This window comes from Embiotoca jacksoni, unplaced genomic scaffold (genome assembly GCF_022577435.1).
Source record: "Embiotoca jacksoni isolate LCO1_2020_lvr unplaced genomic scaffold, fEmbJac1.0.p SCAF_21, whole genome shotgun sequence".
In the NCBI taxonomy this organism is placed as follows: Eukaryota; Metazoa; Chordata; class Actinopteri; family Embiotocidae; genus Embiotoca; species Embiotoca jacksoni.
In genome coordinates, this window is record NW_027185352.1 from 6,783,582 (window position 1) to 6,796,683 (window position 13,102).

At 41.7% G+C, this 13,102-nt stretch overlaps 2 protein-coding genes across 3 annotated transcripts in view; one reads left to right on the top strand and one right to left on the bottom strand.

Annotated features, from left to right (window-relative positions):
- lrmp (lymphoid-restricted membrane protein) overlaps nt 1–1,300 on the bottom strand; it is a 37,094-nt gene extending 35,794 nt beyond the window's left edge. Inside the window, exon 1 of the mRNA XM_069156613.1 lies at nt 1,078–1,300. The gene's annotated coding sequence lies outside the window, so the exon portion shown is untranslated. The remainder of the gene's footprint in view (nt 1–1,077) is intronic.
- On the top strand, nt 91–11,544 carry bcat1 (branched chain amino-acid transaminase 1, cytosolic). 2 transcript variants are annotated; one of them, XM_069156624.1, is made up of 11 exons: nt 91–293; nt 920–975; nt 3,597–3,791; nt 4,069–4,179; nt 4,281–4,400; nt 4,928–5,088; nt 5,349–5,491; nt 5,698–5,783; nt 6,074–6,214; nt 7,281–7,355; nt 10,585–11,544. In XM_069156624.1, exons 1-11 carry the CDS (start codon nt 182–184, stop codon nt 10,621–10,623), a joined length of 1,239 nt encoding a protein of 412 aa, XP_069012725.1. In that variant the 5' UTR covers nt 91–181; the 3' UTR covers nt 10,624–11,544. The 2 variants fall into 2 exon arrangements, with proteins under 2 accessions (XP_069012725.1, XP_069012727.1); XM_069156626.1 differs by having other exon boundaries at nt 229–293; nt 900–975.
- Nucleotides 11,545–13,102: the final 1,558 nt, after the last annotated feature.

A 13,102-nucleotide genomic window follows, 5' to 3' on the forward strand; every position in this document is an offset into this window, starting at 1 on the left:
TGCTTTATTGTGGATACATTTCCTCCACGCGCATTGGATGAAATAAAAGTCATTAACACTATAAGACAAAACAGAAAGACAAACATCTTCCCATCGGACACGTATTAGCTCATATTCATTGGGTTCAATTGATTTTTGTTGTTGTTGTTGTTGTTGTTGTTGTTGTCAGTGCGACACAGCGATGGGACGAGTTTCAACCCAGGCGGCAGTAAGCGGTTTAGAAGCTGAAGGTGCACATCCGGTGTCATTGGCGTCACAGCGACCTGCGGTCAGACGTGTCTCCTGCTCTGAAGGTAACGTATCCTCCAAGGAGTGGGACGTATGGGGGTAAATATTAGAAACACAGGTTGTGTTTTAGTCTGTATTGAAATTAGTATTAAAATACCTATGTGGACTATTATGTGTCTCTCCTGAAGCCACAGAACTGTAATGCACTGTAAGTCTGTTGTAATGCGTTTGTTTGTTTGTTTACATTTTTGAAAGATACCTGGGAGCAATATGGCTTTCGTAATACAATGTGATGGTAAACGTTTTAAAATGCTTCAGAAGTGACAGGAATTTTGTACTATTATTATAATTTATCCAATACTTTTACATAGCAGAACCCACTTCCATCCTGGGATGTTAATTATTTTTTTGCTTAACATGAATAACAACATGTATAACATTATGCCTAGAGTGCAAAGGATAGCACTTTTGTCGATTATTTTCAATAGGAATACTCTATAAGTTTGCAGTATGTTATGACAAGATATTATGTGAACTCAGACACCTTCAGCTGCCCTTCCTTATGCATTGCTGGCACGTATTAATGCATGTTGGTGGGTTTTGTTTTGGAAAAATCAAGTAAAGCTGCCCATTTAAAGTAATGCTGTTATTGTTCTCACTATATTGTTTAGATAGTTGACATTGTTTGCAGGGAAGCTACCTGCCCACCACCCCCAAATGGCTGACAACAGTATTCCAAGCTTCAAGGTAATGAAACAAACTCTTCTAATGTGCTGACGCCATTTGTTGCAGAACCGATCTCCGTGAAGGTCACTGTCTAAAAGCTATTAATGACTTAAGAGTGCCTACCCTCTGCACCTGCTCCAGGTGTAGCATCTTCATGATTCCTCGGCTTCTCGACACTTAAAAATCCCCCTTGTTGCTCCACATAGACGATTTTCCAGCACTGCTGCCTGTGCTCATGTTGCCCAAAGAGGCGCTGAAGGGCCCTGAAGGACTTCAGTCATCAAACGCTGTTCTTGCTGTGACTAAAAAAAAAACACAAGAAAAACTAATGAAATCCCAGCACTTGATGAAGCCCACGTGTTGTCGAGCTGAGAAAGTATTTCTCAGTGTTATCTCAAACCGAATAGTGTCCATGCTGTTACCATTTTTTATTAAAGAGGGAGGGGGGAGGAAATGCACAGTGTCCACGCGTCCTCCTCTTCCTCCTGTGCAGCCTGTTCACCACAATCCACTTTCCCAGCTCACGCTAAGTAGCTGCAGCTTTGCTTGTTTTCTGACCCTGACCGCCTGAGCAGTAGGTAGCAGGCTCAGGTAGAGATTAATGTGGACATGTGCTGTCACACACACACACACACACACACACACACACACACACACACACACACACACACACACACACACACACACACACACTCACAAAGGCTTTGGATCTGAGAAGTGTGCCAACTTTCACTTCCACTGAAAGAAACAGAAAGTTGGGAGTGACTCCCTGTGATTTCTTTGTCGTAGTTTTGTCCTGCATGTTTGGGGCGTGGGGGAAAGTGTTACAATCAATGCTCCAAACATTACCCTGACACCTGTCTTCCATCAGTTACACAGGACACGCTGCATATGAATGGAGTGATCTCGTCTATTCGCGGCAAGTGTTTGGGTTAGAAACCCTGTGCTCCCTCTTTCCTCTCTTCGCTGATCTCGTACACACCAGAAATGCTCAGCCGATTTCATATTTATAGCCTCTTAATCTCCAGCAAACAGTGTCTGGACTGTGCGTGAACTGAGGTGCAGGTAACAGTGAAGAGGGATTATGGCCGAGGATGAAGTGCTCTGTCACTATTCCAAGACTTCCAGGCCTGTGTTGTCCTGTTGTCTCCTGGGAAGTCAAAACTGAAGATGTTGGATATAAAAGCTGATAATCTTGTTTTTCGGCAGATAAAACGTAGACAAACAGTATCAGGGAAGATGAATAAAAAAAGAAAAAAAAAACAACAACAACAAAGAAAAGAAGTGAAACAATGAGTTTTTATGTATCTGGGCATTTGATGGAATATTGAAAAAAAGAATCGGAGAAAAAGAAACGGTGAGAAAAAAATGTACAGTGGAAAACTGCAGTATTCTGACTAATTTCTCGCAGTGCAGTACAATAGCGCACCACTTCCCAGCACTGTAATCTGGGATTATGATGCAAGTAGTAACCTTCTGCAGCAGGAGGGAGGGGATACAAATGTAATCCTACACAATTCAAATAGGTAACTAACTGCTGGGTAGTATCTCTTTAAAAGAAGGTTCTCATAATTCAATGATGCAGAACAACTTTTTTTCATCTTGATAAATCTTACACATCTCTCTCAAATTACTGTCTGTAGCGCCACACAGGTAACTTTGGATGTGTCTAACACTGACCTTTGACCTCCAAAAAGGCTTGTTGAGAATGACAGCTGCAAAATACAGAGAAATATATCACTCTGATTTTGACTGCAGTTTTTTTTCTGCATGTCCTGGTGTCATTGGTTCATTTTGCAGCTGTATCGCAGAAGTGAATCTGGCTCAGGTCCAATCTCTGAATTACCTTGTCCCACTGTTGATGTTACAGCGACCCCTGTTGGCCAAACACAGATGGGAAAACAATTGGAAGTAGAAGCTTGGGATGCGGACCACCAGCAAGGCCAATAGTTCACTTTTCTATGTTATGAAAATCTGCGGCTGCAACCAATAAATATGTAATTTCAAAAACTATTGCGTTGTCACAATAATCTTGACCCGAGTTGAAGTCACACACATGAGCTGTTGTTCCAGTTCTCCCCCCCCTGAAACCACGTTCTCAGAGTGCCCCGTAACTAATGACTGCTTGCTGTAGTAACTTTGAGCGAGTACATATGTATCTCAGAGGATTACTGGCACTTCTAGACAAACCTGTGTTGTCACGACTGAACTTTACTGCCATCTGCTGGATTTTTCAATTGAGTACACTTACATTTATGTTGTGCCAAATGCCACACAAGTCATCTCAGGGGGCTCTTCATTGCAAGGTCAAGATATTACAATATTATAGTGAAAAACCAAGAATTCAACAATTAACCATGAGCAAGCATTTGGCGGCTGTGTGGTGAAAAACATCAACTCCCTTTTAGATGGAAGAAACCTCTGACAGAACCAGGTTTTAGGCTATGCTTCCTTCATAGTGTCACCCAGCCGGCATTGCTGCTATGCTGCTCAGGTCCTACGGCTAACAGGGGCTACACCGGGTCAGAGCGCTCCAGCTACTGATTAGCTACTACAGCAAAGTAAGAGCTTAATATTGCATTAAAACAAGTCAGATTTATGAAAAAAAAAATGTCTTTGCTGTTCTTTTTTTTTTTAAACAGGCAGCTGATCTGGTTTTCCAGCTGTCCTCCGCTCCAAAGACCAAACCAGATGTGGTGGACTTTGGGACCGTCTTCACCGACCATATGCTGACCATAGAGTGGAGTGTGACTGAAGGCTGGCAGGATCCTCTCATCAGGCCTTTTGGGAACCTGTCACTCCACCCAGCCTGTTCGTCACTACACTATGGCATTCAGGTACACTGTGTGGACTGAAGTAAACTTTTAGCTGTGTTTTTCTCCAACTTAACGCTGCCAAAAAGGGTTTATTTTGTATTTTTTTCTTTAAAATGATGTAGTATTTCTCCACCAGAGATCCTACCAGCCTGGTGAGGCTTTTGAAAAAGCATTTAGATCTTTATATATGTTATATAAAAATCTCTTGGGGTCAAAGGTGACGATGATCACTCTTGTTCAAGCACTAGTTTAGTTCAGTAGTATTTAGGTTTGATAACATGTTCTCTATTCTCACCAGCTGTTTGAGGGCTTGAAGGTGTACCGAGGGGCCGACAACCGGCTGTGCCTCTTCAGGCCGATGCTCAATATGAGCCGCATGGCTAACTCCGCAAAGAGAGCCTGTCTACCTGTAAGATGTATACGAAGAAACAGAAATGAATGAATTGGTGTGCTGATGAAAGGATAGGTGATAAACAGATTACTCTTTCCGTTTCTATCTCCCTCCTCCAGGACTTTGATCAGTCAGAGCTGCTGGAGTGCATCAGGAGGCTGGTGGAGATTGAACAGGACTGGGTTCCTCACTCCGACTCAGCCAGTCTGTACATAAGACCCACATTTATTAGCACGGAGGTGAGTATGAAGGTAGTTTAGTGTTTGCTTTTTCAAGCATAAAAGACAAATTATAACACTTGCAATCAAAAATGAACTGAAAGTGAAAATATGTAGAACGCAAACAAATCATCCCTCACTGTTTTGTTGATTTTGGACACAGAGTTCAGAATTGTACCAAAGTTTTGATTGTGAATCCGGCCTCTTTAGTTGCGAGTAAAAAAAAAAACATTTGGTTGAGTCAAAAACCTTTAGTTATGTGTTGAATTGGATGTAATGGGCTGAATCTACACTGATGGGGGAGACAAAAGTTTCATGACTATAGACACACAATTCCCTTGCTCCCTCTGTAAACACTCAACAGTAGAGGATTGTGTGTTGAGCTACATGGAGGTTAGTTGACAGTATATTGCTCTTTTCTATTCAAATGCTTTTAATGTGTTGCAGCATAGGTGAGGAGAAGCACGAGTTTCAAACACCGGTGGAAGGTGGAAGCGTTCCAAACTTTAAATAATACATTTACATATATTTTTGTGTGTCCATGTCAGCCGTCTCTGGGTGTAAAGAAGCCTGCCCGCGCCTTGCTGTATGTGATCTTGTGTCAAGCTGGCTCTTATTTCCACACTGAGGCAGAAGCCCTCTCGCTGTGGGCCGACCCGAAGTACACACGGGCCTGGAAAGGAGGAACGGGGGACTGCAAGATGGGAGGGTGGGTGAACACATACTGTATGTTCATCTTATTTCATTCTCTGATAATCACTTAATGCACTCCAATCTGCAAATTTTGGTTTGTTGCGTTAATAAAAGCATCCAAGTTGTTTGAGAATGTTCCGATTTTTCCGTTTTTATCATTCAAACACACACAGTAGGTATGTGTGACGTGTAGAACAATCAAGCATTTCACAGATCGACTTCTAACACCCATACTGGATATTCTTGTTTAACTAAAGTTGCTTTGGCTTTCTGCAGGAACTACGGATGTTCTCTGATTGCCCAGTATGAAGCAGTGGATTATGGGTGTCAGCAGGTGCTGTGGCTGTACGGAGAGGACCAGCAGATTACTGAGGCAGGAACCATGAACATCTTCCTTCACTGGATCAATGACGACGGTGGTAAGTCAAGTCTAATGCAACAAAAAGAAGAGTGTCTATCAGGATTACGGTGCATAGCAACAAAGATTAAAAAAAAAATCTGACCTTTGCTGGCAGAACAGCTTGATTACAGCTTTAGGATACAAATGCCATATTTTTTTCTGTTCAATTTATTATTGTCTCCTGTTATAGTTTTATTGTATCGAAAAATGTGTTATTTTTATCAGAGGAGGAGCTCGCAACTCCACCTCTGGATGGCATCATCCTCCCAGGCGTTACACGACAGAGCATCTTGGAATTAACCAGGGAATGGGTAAGAGACACACTCACTAAGTCTAGTTGCATATTTGTTGAATGAAAATTTATGATGTATTACTTTTTTTTAGATAAAGACCAAACAACTTATTGTCATGTAAAAATATAACATTTGATGTTGGCTTGATAACATCTGGATATGTCTCCCTCACTCAGACATACAGCGTCTGCGCCTCACACACCTGATTGGACAAACACATTCACTTTTAATAGCAGTAATGCAGTGATATACTAATGACCAAAGGTCAAAGGTCAACACGCATATATTCCAGCTGTTATATTTCCCAGGGTGAGTTTACAGTGGCGGAGCGCTACCTCACCATGAGCCAGCTGTGCTCTGCCCTGGAACAGCAGCGGGTCAAAGAGATGTTTGGCTCCGGTACCGCCTGCATGATCTGCCCTATCGGACACGTTGTCTACCAGGGAGAGGTGAGAAAGCAAAGCAGACAAATGTATCCTCCGTGTACCTGTATGACCACTCATATGAACCAAATGCAGTCGCATTAGATTAGATACACATGTACTGTATATGAAAATGTACATTCACGGGGAAATGCTCAATTCTGAAGCATGAAACTGATGTCAAGCCGGAGTGCAGCAGGATTCACGTTATCGGCAGAGCTTTTTGTAAAGAATGAAAAAGATGGAGTTAAGAATCACTCACATTGACTGTATCTAATTTTGTCTGATTCTACCATTTCATGTTTAGAGAGTCGCTTAATACCTCTAAAAATATGGTCTTCACTGACCTCCAGCAGTTCATCTGTCCTCCTATCTGGAGTCCACCATCTGAGAACTAGATGAATACATCTGTACCATTCTCATCCATACTGTTTATTTTAGCTTAGCTTAGCAAAAATACTGGAAACGAGGGGAAAAGCAGCTGGCCTTAGTCTTTAGAATGAAGCCGCCCCGTTTGGCCCTGTGGTCCTCTGCCTCATGATTACGTAAAGAAAGTTAGACTTTGTAATCAGATTCCCCTCGAAAAGGGGCTCCGTCTTTATTGGATTAATTTCTTTATCTGAAACCAGCACATTTTAGAGGAGCGTTGAGTAGGATTTAGTGGCATCTAGTGGTGAGGTCAAAGATTGCAACCAACACCCCTCCCTTTCCAAGGGTGCAAGAAAATCTACCGTGGCTTCAAAACTCAAAGAATGTGAAAGGCCCTCTTCAGAGCCAGCGTTTGGTTTGTCCCTTCTAGGCTACTGTAGAAACATGGCGGTGAAAGAATGGCGCACTCCCTGGAAGCGGACCTGCTCCCTATGTAGATACATAATGACTGTAGTTTCAGGTTATTTTACAATAATGAAAACATAATAATGGATATCATATTACATTTCTAACTGACCACAGATGGTCAGAACCCTGTTGCTTCTTGTCTGAAATGCATAATGTGTTTACTTAATATCCACCACATTCACCATTCACATAAGTTATACTAGAACACACTGATTGAATTAAATTGTAAGTTGTTTTTTTCAATTGTGTGTTTTAGAACTTGCATCTTCCCTGTCAGGATAAACAGTCGCAGCTGACTTCACGGATCACCAAAGAGCTCACCGATATCCAGGTTGGTGGATGCACACACACACACACACACACACACACACACACACACACACACACACACACACACACACACACACACACACACACACACACACATGCAGCCATGCATCCAGACACACACACATATCACACAGATGTTTCCCCAAGCTCAGTAACAGCTGGTTGGACATCTGTATGCTTGACACTCCCGTCACCCTCAGGATTCTGCTTTCATGTATTAATAGGTTACTTTGAATAAAGCCTTCACTGATGTGAAAAATTTGGATGAACAGCATCCTGCAAATCAAAAGGTGGGAGTGCACGTCGGATGTTCTTGGTGACATAAAATTGCCGAGAACGTTTATACTCTGTCAGCCTTGTTAGTACTCACGTATGGTAAGAAACAATAAAGAGGTTTCACTGAAAAAAACAAAACAGGGAAATGTATCTAAACTGAATCATGAACGTGGTGGATGAAAAGAAAAACCGACAATAAACAATTCCCTTTATATACTAAGTTACCTTGTATCTCCATAATTGCTTCACAGGAGTCTTATCTGAGTGCTTATTATGTAACTCAATTAGATAATATTGTTTTTTTTTTTAACAAACCCTTAGTGGTCTTTATACATCATGCAATGTTAAAATCAGGCAAAATTAGATACATGCATTTTTTTTTTCTTCCTGTAAGTACATAATAACTAAAGTATCTTATTAAGTAATGAGTAATGACTTGGTAATATTGCACATGACCTACAAACATGCCACGTTTCCAGTCTACTCATCACTGCAGGTTTAAACAGATTTGTTCTTTGCTGAAGGCTTGATTTGTGTTAATAAATGTGTTATGTATTGCTAACGTTCTGTTATTGTGTTGTGCAATCAGCCTATTAGTTGGAGGGATGAGCTTGAATGTAATCCTTTTTTTTCTCATTTATTCTGAGAATTGCCCTCATATGGTTGAGAGCCATATTAGACTATAAAGTCACGTGTCCACACAAAGTCCCCAGAACCATTAGTCCCAGGAACTAATACTTTTCCACTCGATTGTAATGTTATCAGTCCATTAAATGTCCATTATCAGTTGTCACATACGATGCAACCTGTAGTGGCCAGATAGTACTTATGACACAAGCAAAGGAGTAAATCTTGTCTTGTAGCCAGGAGACTGTTGTTCGTGTCCCGTGTGGAAACAAAAGTCAACGTTTATTTTTAAAATGGTTGGTGAAAGAAAATGCAGTCAACTTTTTCAGGGGAATATTAATCTCCCTGTAACTTAATCTAGAACCTGGTCCCTGTGGTGGAAAAGGTTTTTAGTCTCTGGGGAGAGGTTTCTCTCAATTCTACATCCTGCAAAACAGTTTTAAGACATAAGTCTGTTTTTAAAGATCTTTAATATTGCACGTCCTCCATAAAGACCTTAGCCAAACATTAAAATGAACATGACGCAACGGATTTCAGGTGAGGAGAGGGAATGTGTGTTTGCAGAAATCACACAAGAGATCAATAAAAGGGAACTGCATGAACCCACCTCACTTGATAAGCAAACTGGATTGCCATTTTATTTCACTTAACTCAATGTTTTCCACATTGATAAACAATATAGATTTTAAAATTGATTGATCTGTGAGTGGACTTTTGGACGACTTGTATGTGTCAATCTTGTGCTCGCCAATGTTCACAAATGTTTCCTGCTAGCTAAGATGAAGAGCCCATTCGTAAAACAAGGCTCTGATTGGTCCGTTGTTTCAGTTACCGGGAAGGTAAACAATCTTTACTGAGACGCCATATCTATTGAAATTGCTGAACGATTTGGAAATGTGGGTGATACATCAGATGTCCGGAAATAGTGCTCTCTGTGCGCAGGATATAATGTCATGTTGATGAAGGATTTTCCGATGCTTCCAGAGCAGATTCACTCTTTTCGACCGCAACAGAGGCTCCTGCTTCCACTGCTGAGTTACATGAGCAGATAGCAGCAATTGAGTTTAATTTTCTGTCTTCTTGATCTCCTAAATGACCTCTAGACACTTAGATTAGTTTGTGTGGCTTATCTCTTCAACTTTCTTCTGCCTTTCTTTTCCTTTGTCTCGTCATCTCTTTACTTTCTGTGCTCTTGGTTTTGTCTGTCTGGGGCAGGCAATTAGCATATCTATTCTCTCCATCATCTGGCCTTGTGTGCGTGCATATGTGCTATGAATGTGTTGCTCACGTCTTTATATGCGATAGCATCCTCCTTCGTCGACAGTGCTTCAGAGAGTCAGCGGTAGGGAGACGGTTGTCGGCCAAATGGTGGAGCATGGAGAGTTGGAGATAGGGGCAAAGACAAACTCCTGAATTCTCTCATTAAGCTTGTTGTAATTGCACAAACCCAATTATTGCCTCAGCCTTTTGTGATCTTCAAAGCCAAGAGGCTGCAAATGAAGCCTTGAACAAGTGGGAGAAGAGGAGGAGGAAGATTTGGAGGGGCGGTGGGGGGGGGGTGGGGGGGTGGGGGGGGAAGCTTAATGAACAATAAAATCGACAAAACGCTGGAAAACGCTGCGCTCCTTCCGCAGCGCTGTTTAAATCTGTTGACATTTCATTTGGAGGGAAGCAGTGTTACACACACGCGCACACACACGCACACACACACATATACGCACACACACACACACACACACACACACACACACACACACACACACACACACACACATATACACACACACACACACACACACACGCACACGCACACGCACACGCACACTCTTTCTCTCGCCCCTGTCGAAGACAACATTGTGCAACAAACAAACGAGTGGTCTGAGGCAGCAGATGAAAGATGGGTTTACTAAGTCGCCCTGCTGTTCCTCTTTCAAGTTAATTAGAAATCACATTCTTTTGTTTCCCCTTCGCAGGCATTTATTTACTTTCTCACTTCGACCATTAGAACAAATTTGCGACATGAGACACAAATAATTGGATTTGTCTCCGCGGCTGTCACAGATTGGGGAACATTTTGTTTTGATTTTTTATTATAGTTCCTTCTTCTCTGTTGTGTTGTGTTCCGTCGGTGGCTGAGTTTGCAGATTTGCTCACGGATATTTGAGTTCATTTTTTTATTTGTGTTTTGCTCGCAATTAAGCAGAAGCAGGCGAGAGAAGTTTAGTGCTTAATGGCATTAGATTTTTTTTTATTTTTATTTTACTGCTTGGGCCCCGGAGGACCAAAGATTGTCACGTAAACTTTTCACGACCTTTATTTTCTTACAGTGCGGCCGCACACCCAGCGACTGGACTTTCCTGGTGTAACAGTGATGAAGGAGCCTGGACTGACCAGTGTGTGATCAAAAACACACGATTCAACAACCACAGACACTCTGTACATGTACAGTTTTAATGAAACATTGTATGTGCAATATTTAGAATCTAGCTGCAATATGCTGGAGAACCAAAGTTGTCACCACAATGACTCTGCGGCGATGTCACACCAATGAACCTCCTTTTAAACTTAAATTAATGACAAACACAGAACTGTCCAAAGTAATTAACAAAAGTAGGCTAATGTCTTATGCAATACAGCACAATAATTGCAGTATTGTGGCTATAGTGACTTCTGCTACTTCTTGTTTCCTTTAACAACATCTAGGATAGAGCTGTAGCTTTAATACAACACATAAAGAACAATAAACATATGTAAATATGCTGCTTAGGAGAGATCCAGTCGAGCTGTTCCACCTGTTTCCAGTCTTTGGCCGTAGCCTTAAAAATCTGACATGAGAGTGATATCAGTCTTATCTTCTAACTCTCATTACTGCATTCTTACATCACCTCCCTATATATGGAGATCCTGTATGTGGGCTTACTGTGTATCAAGAAATGTTCCTTCTCTTTTATTTTGCACAACTGAATAAAAGTTGTTGTTGCTTTAGCAAATGTGAAGAAAGCACACAAACTATGTGAAGAAAGTGTTCTGATGTGCATCTCACCTCTGTATTTTTATTATATGGAAGATGTTTTGTTCAAAAAGGCCTTTTGCAGAGGAAGAGCTTTTGAATGAAGCAAACTATGATTCTGTGTTGGAACTCATTTCTTCATGTTCACTGCGACCTTTCGTGGGAACAAAGTGTGCTGTCGGTATGAGATGAAAACAGTCTTCAACTCAAGCTTTTGCAGTGCAAAAGTTTTAAGCAGTGAAAGTAGATATGTATGTAAAACTTTTGTACAGTAATGTATGTGGTGTCATTTTGAGTTAACAGTTCCGCTATAACACAAATGAGACCAAATATGCTTGAAAAAAATGTCCTTTATTTATGAGAAAAACCTGTTCTTTTATTTAAAAAGAAACTCTGGAGAATACCAGTGAAGATCTTTGCAGAATTCATCAAATTTCATCAAGAAAACCTAACAAACAGGCGCCCACACTGTTGTCTCTGTCACACAGTCGCATGGTGCAGTCCATTGAGCTCTGTGGCTGGATGATATGGGGGGAGGAAGTCAAGTGGACCGCTAGACACCAACTTCAGAATCCTCTCAGGACTCCGAGCCAGGCTCTGCAGAGACACTTCCACAATCCTTAATGATGCTCCCGAGTGCAAGTGTTTTCCCCCTGTCATCCCACACACACACACACACACACACACACACACACACACACACACACACACACTCTCAGAGAACCTGGAACAGCACCAAAGCCATCAGCATAATGGAATCATAACAGAAAGCCATCAAACTGAAGAGCACTTGGCTGTTTGCACACACACACACACACACACACACACACACACACACACACACACACACACACACACGCACACGCACACACCATAATTCAGGATACACATTGCTAAATGAAAACCCAAAAGGTAAGTTGTGTCCACTTCTACATTCATGCCTCATTAATCTTGTCTGTACTGTATGTCTGCATCAGTCTGTGCATGCAATGTGTGTGTGTGTGTGTGTGTGTGTGTGTGTGTGTGTGTGTGTGTGTGTGTGTGTGTGTGTAGGTGTGTGTGCCCAGTGGTGTGTTGGATGATTTTTGGCTCTTTGTGGCGACAGCTCAATTTTGGCTGCGGCTCCTTCCTTGTGTGCCGTGAAACAGCTGGTGGAGAGCCGAGCGAGTGTGCGTGCAGACACACACACACACACACACACACACACACACACACACACACACACACGTGCACGTACACAAAACTCAGACTTCAACATGCCAAACACCATCTAACCTGGTTAATCTAGGCCACCAGTCGAAGTGCCACAGTACATTTCTTAACCTCTTACAGTATACTCCAGTGTTGATTGTACTAGTTTCCTTTCTATTAAATGCAATTAGTTCAGCAATCATTAGCTATAAATTAGCCTCTCGAAGCGCTGAACTCTATTGCATGCCCACAGGGTTCATTAAAATGAGTCGAATCCAAACATCCTCTCGACAGGTGAGGACACATCGCGCGATTGTTTGAGGGCATGTTGGCTTTAATCGGAAATCATCTCAGGATCACAAATGTGAGTTGTTATTTCATTGGCATTTACTTTTGAGTTGACGTGTTGATTGGAGAGTGGCTCATCAGAGAGCTGAAGATCCTCTGAGGCAATAATTGTCAGTATGGAAACAAGTGTGAAATCTTTACATCTGGCCAAATGTTTTGAAAAGAGTCAAGAAAAACTTTGAAAAGTATTTGAAATATTGTCTTTTGCAGTTTTTTGGACGGTCTCATTATATAACGGACACTTCTCGTCAGTATGACTGCCGTTACATTGGCATTGAGTTAAAGCAGTTATACCT

Excerpts from the sequence above, each read along its gene's own strand:
- bcat1 (XM_069156624.1), top strand. The coding sequence starts at position 182 with ATGGGACGAGTTTCAACCCAGGCGGCAGTAAGCGGTTTAGAAGCTGAA. Across the intron at positions 294-919 it reads ACGTGTCTCCTGCTCTGAAG|GGAAGCTACCTGCCCACCAC; the intron begins GTAACGTATCCT and ends CATTGTTTGCAG. Across the intron at positions 976-3,596 it reads ACAGTATTCCAAGCTTCAAG|GCAGCTGATCTGGTTTTCCA; the intron begins GTAATGAAACAA and ends TTTTTTAAACAG.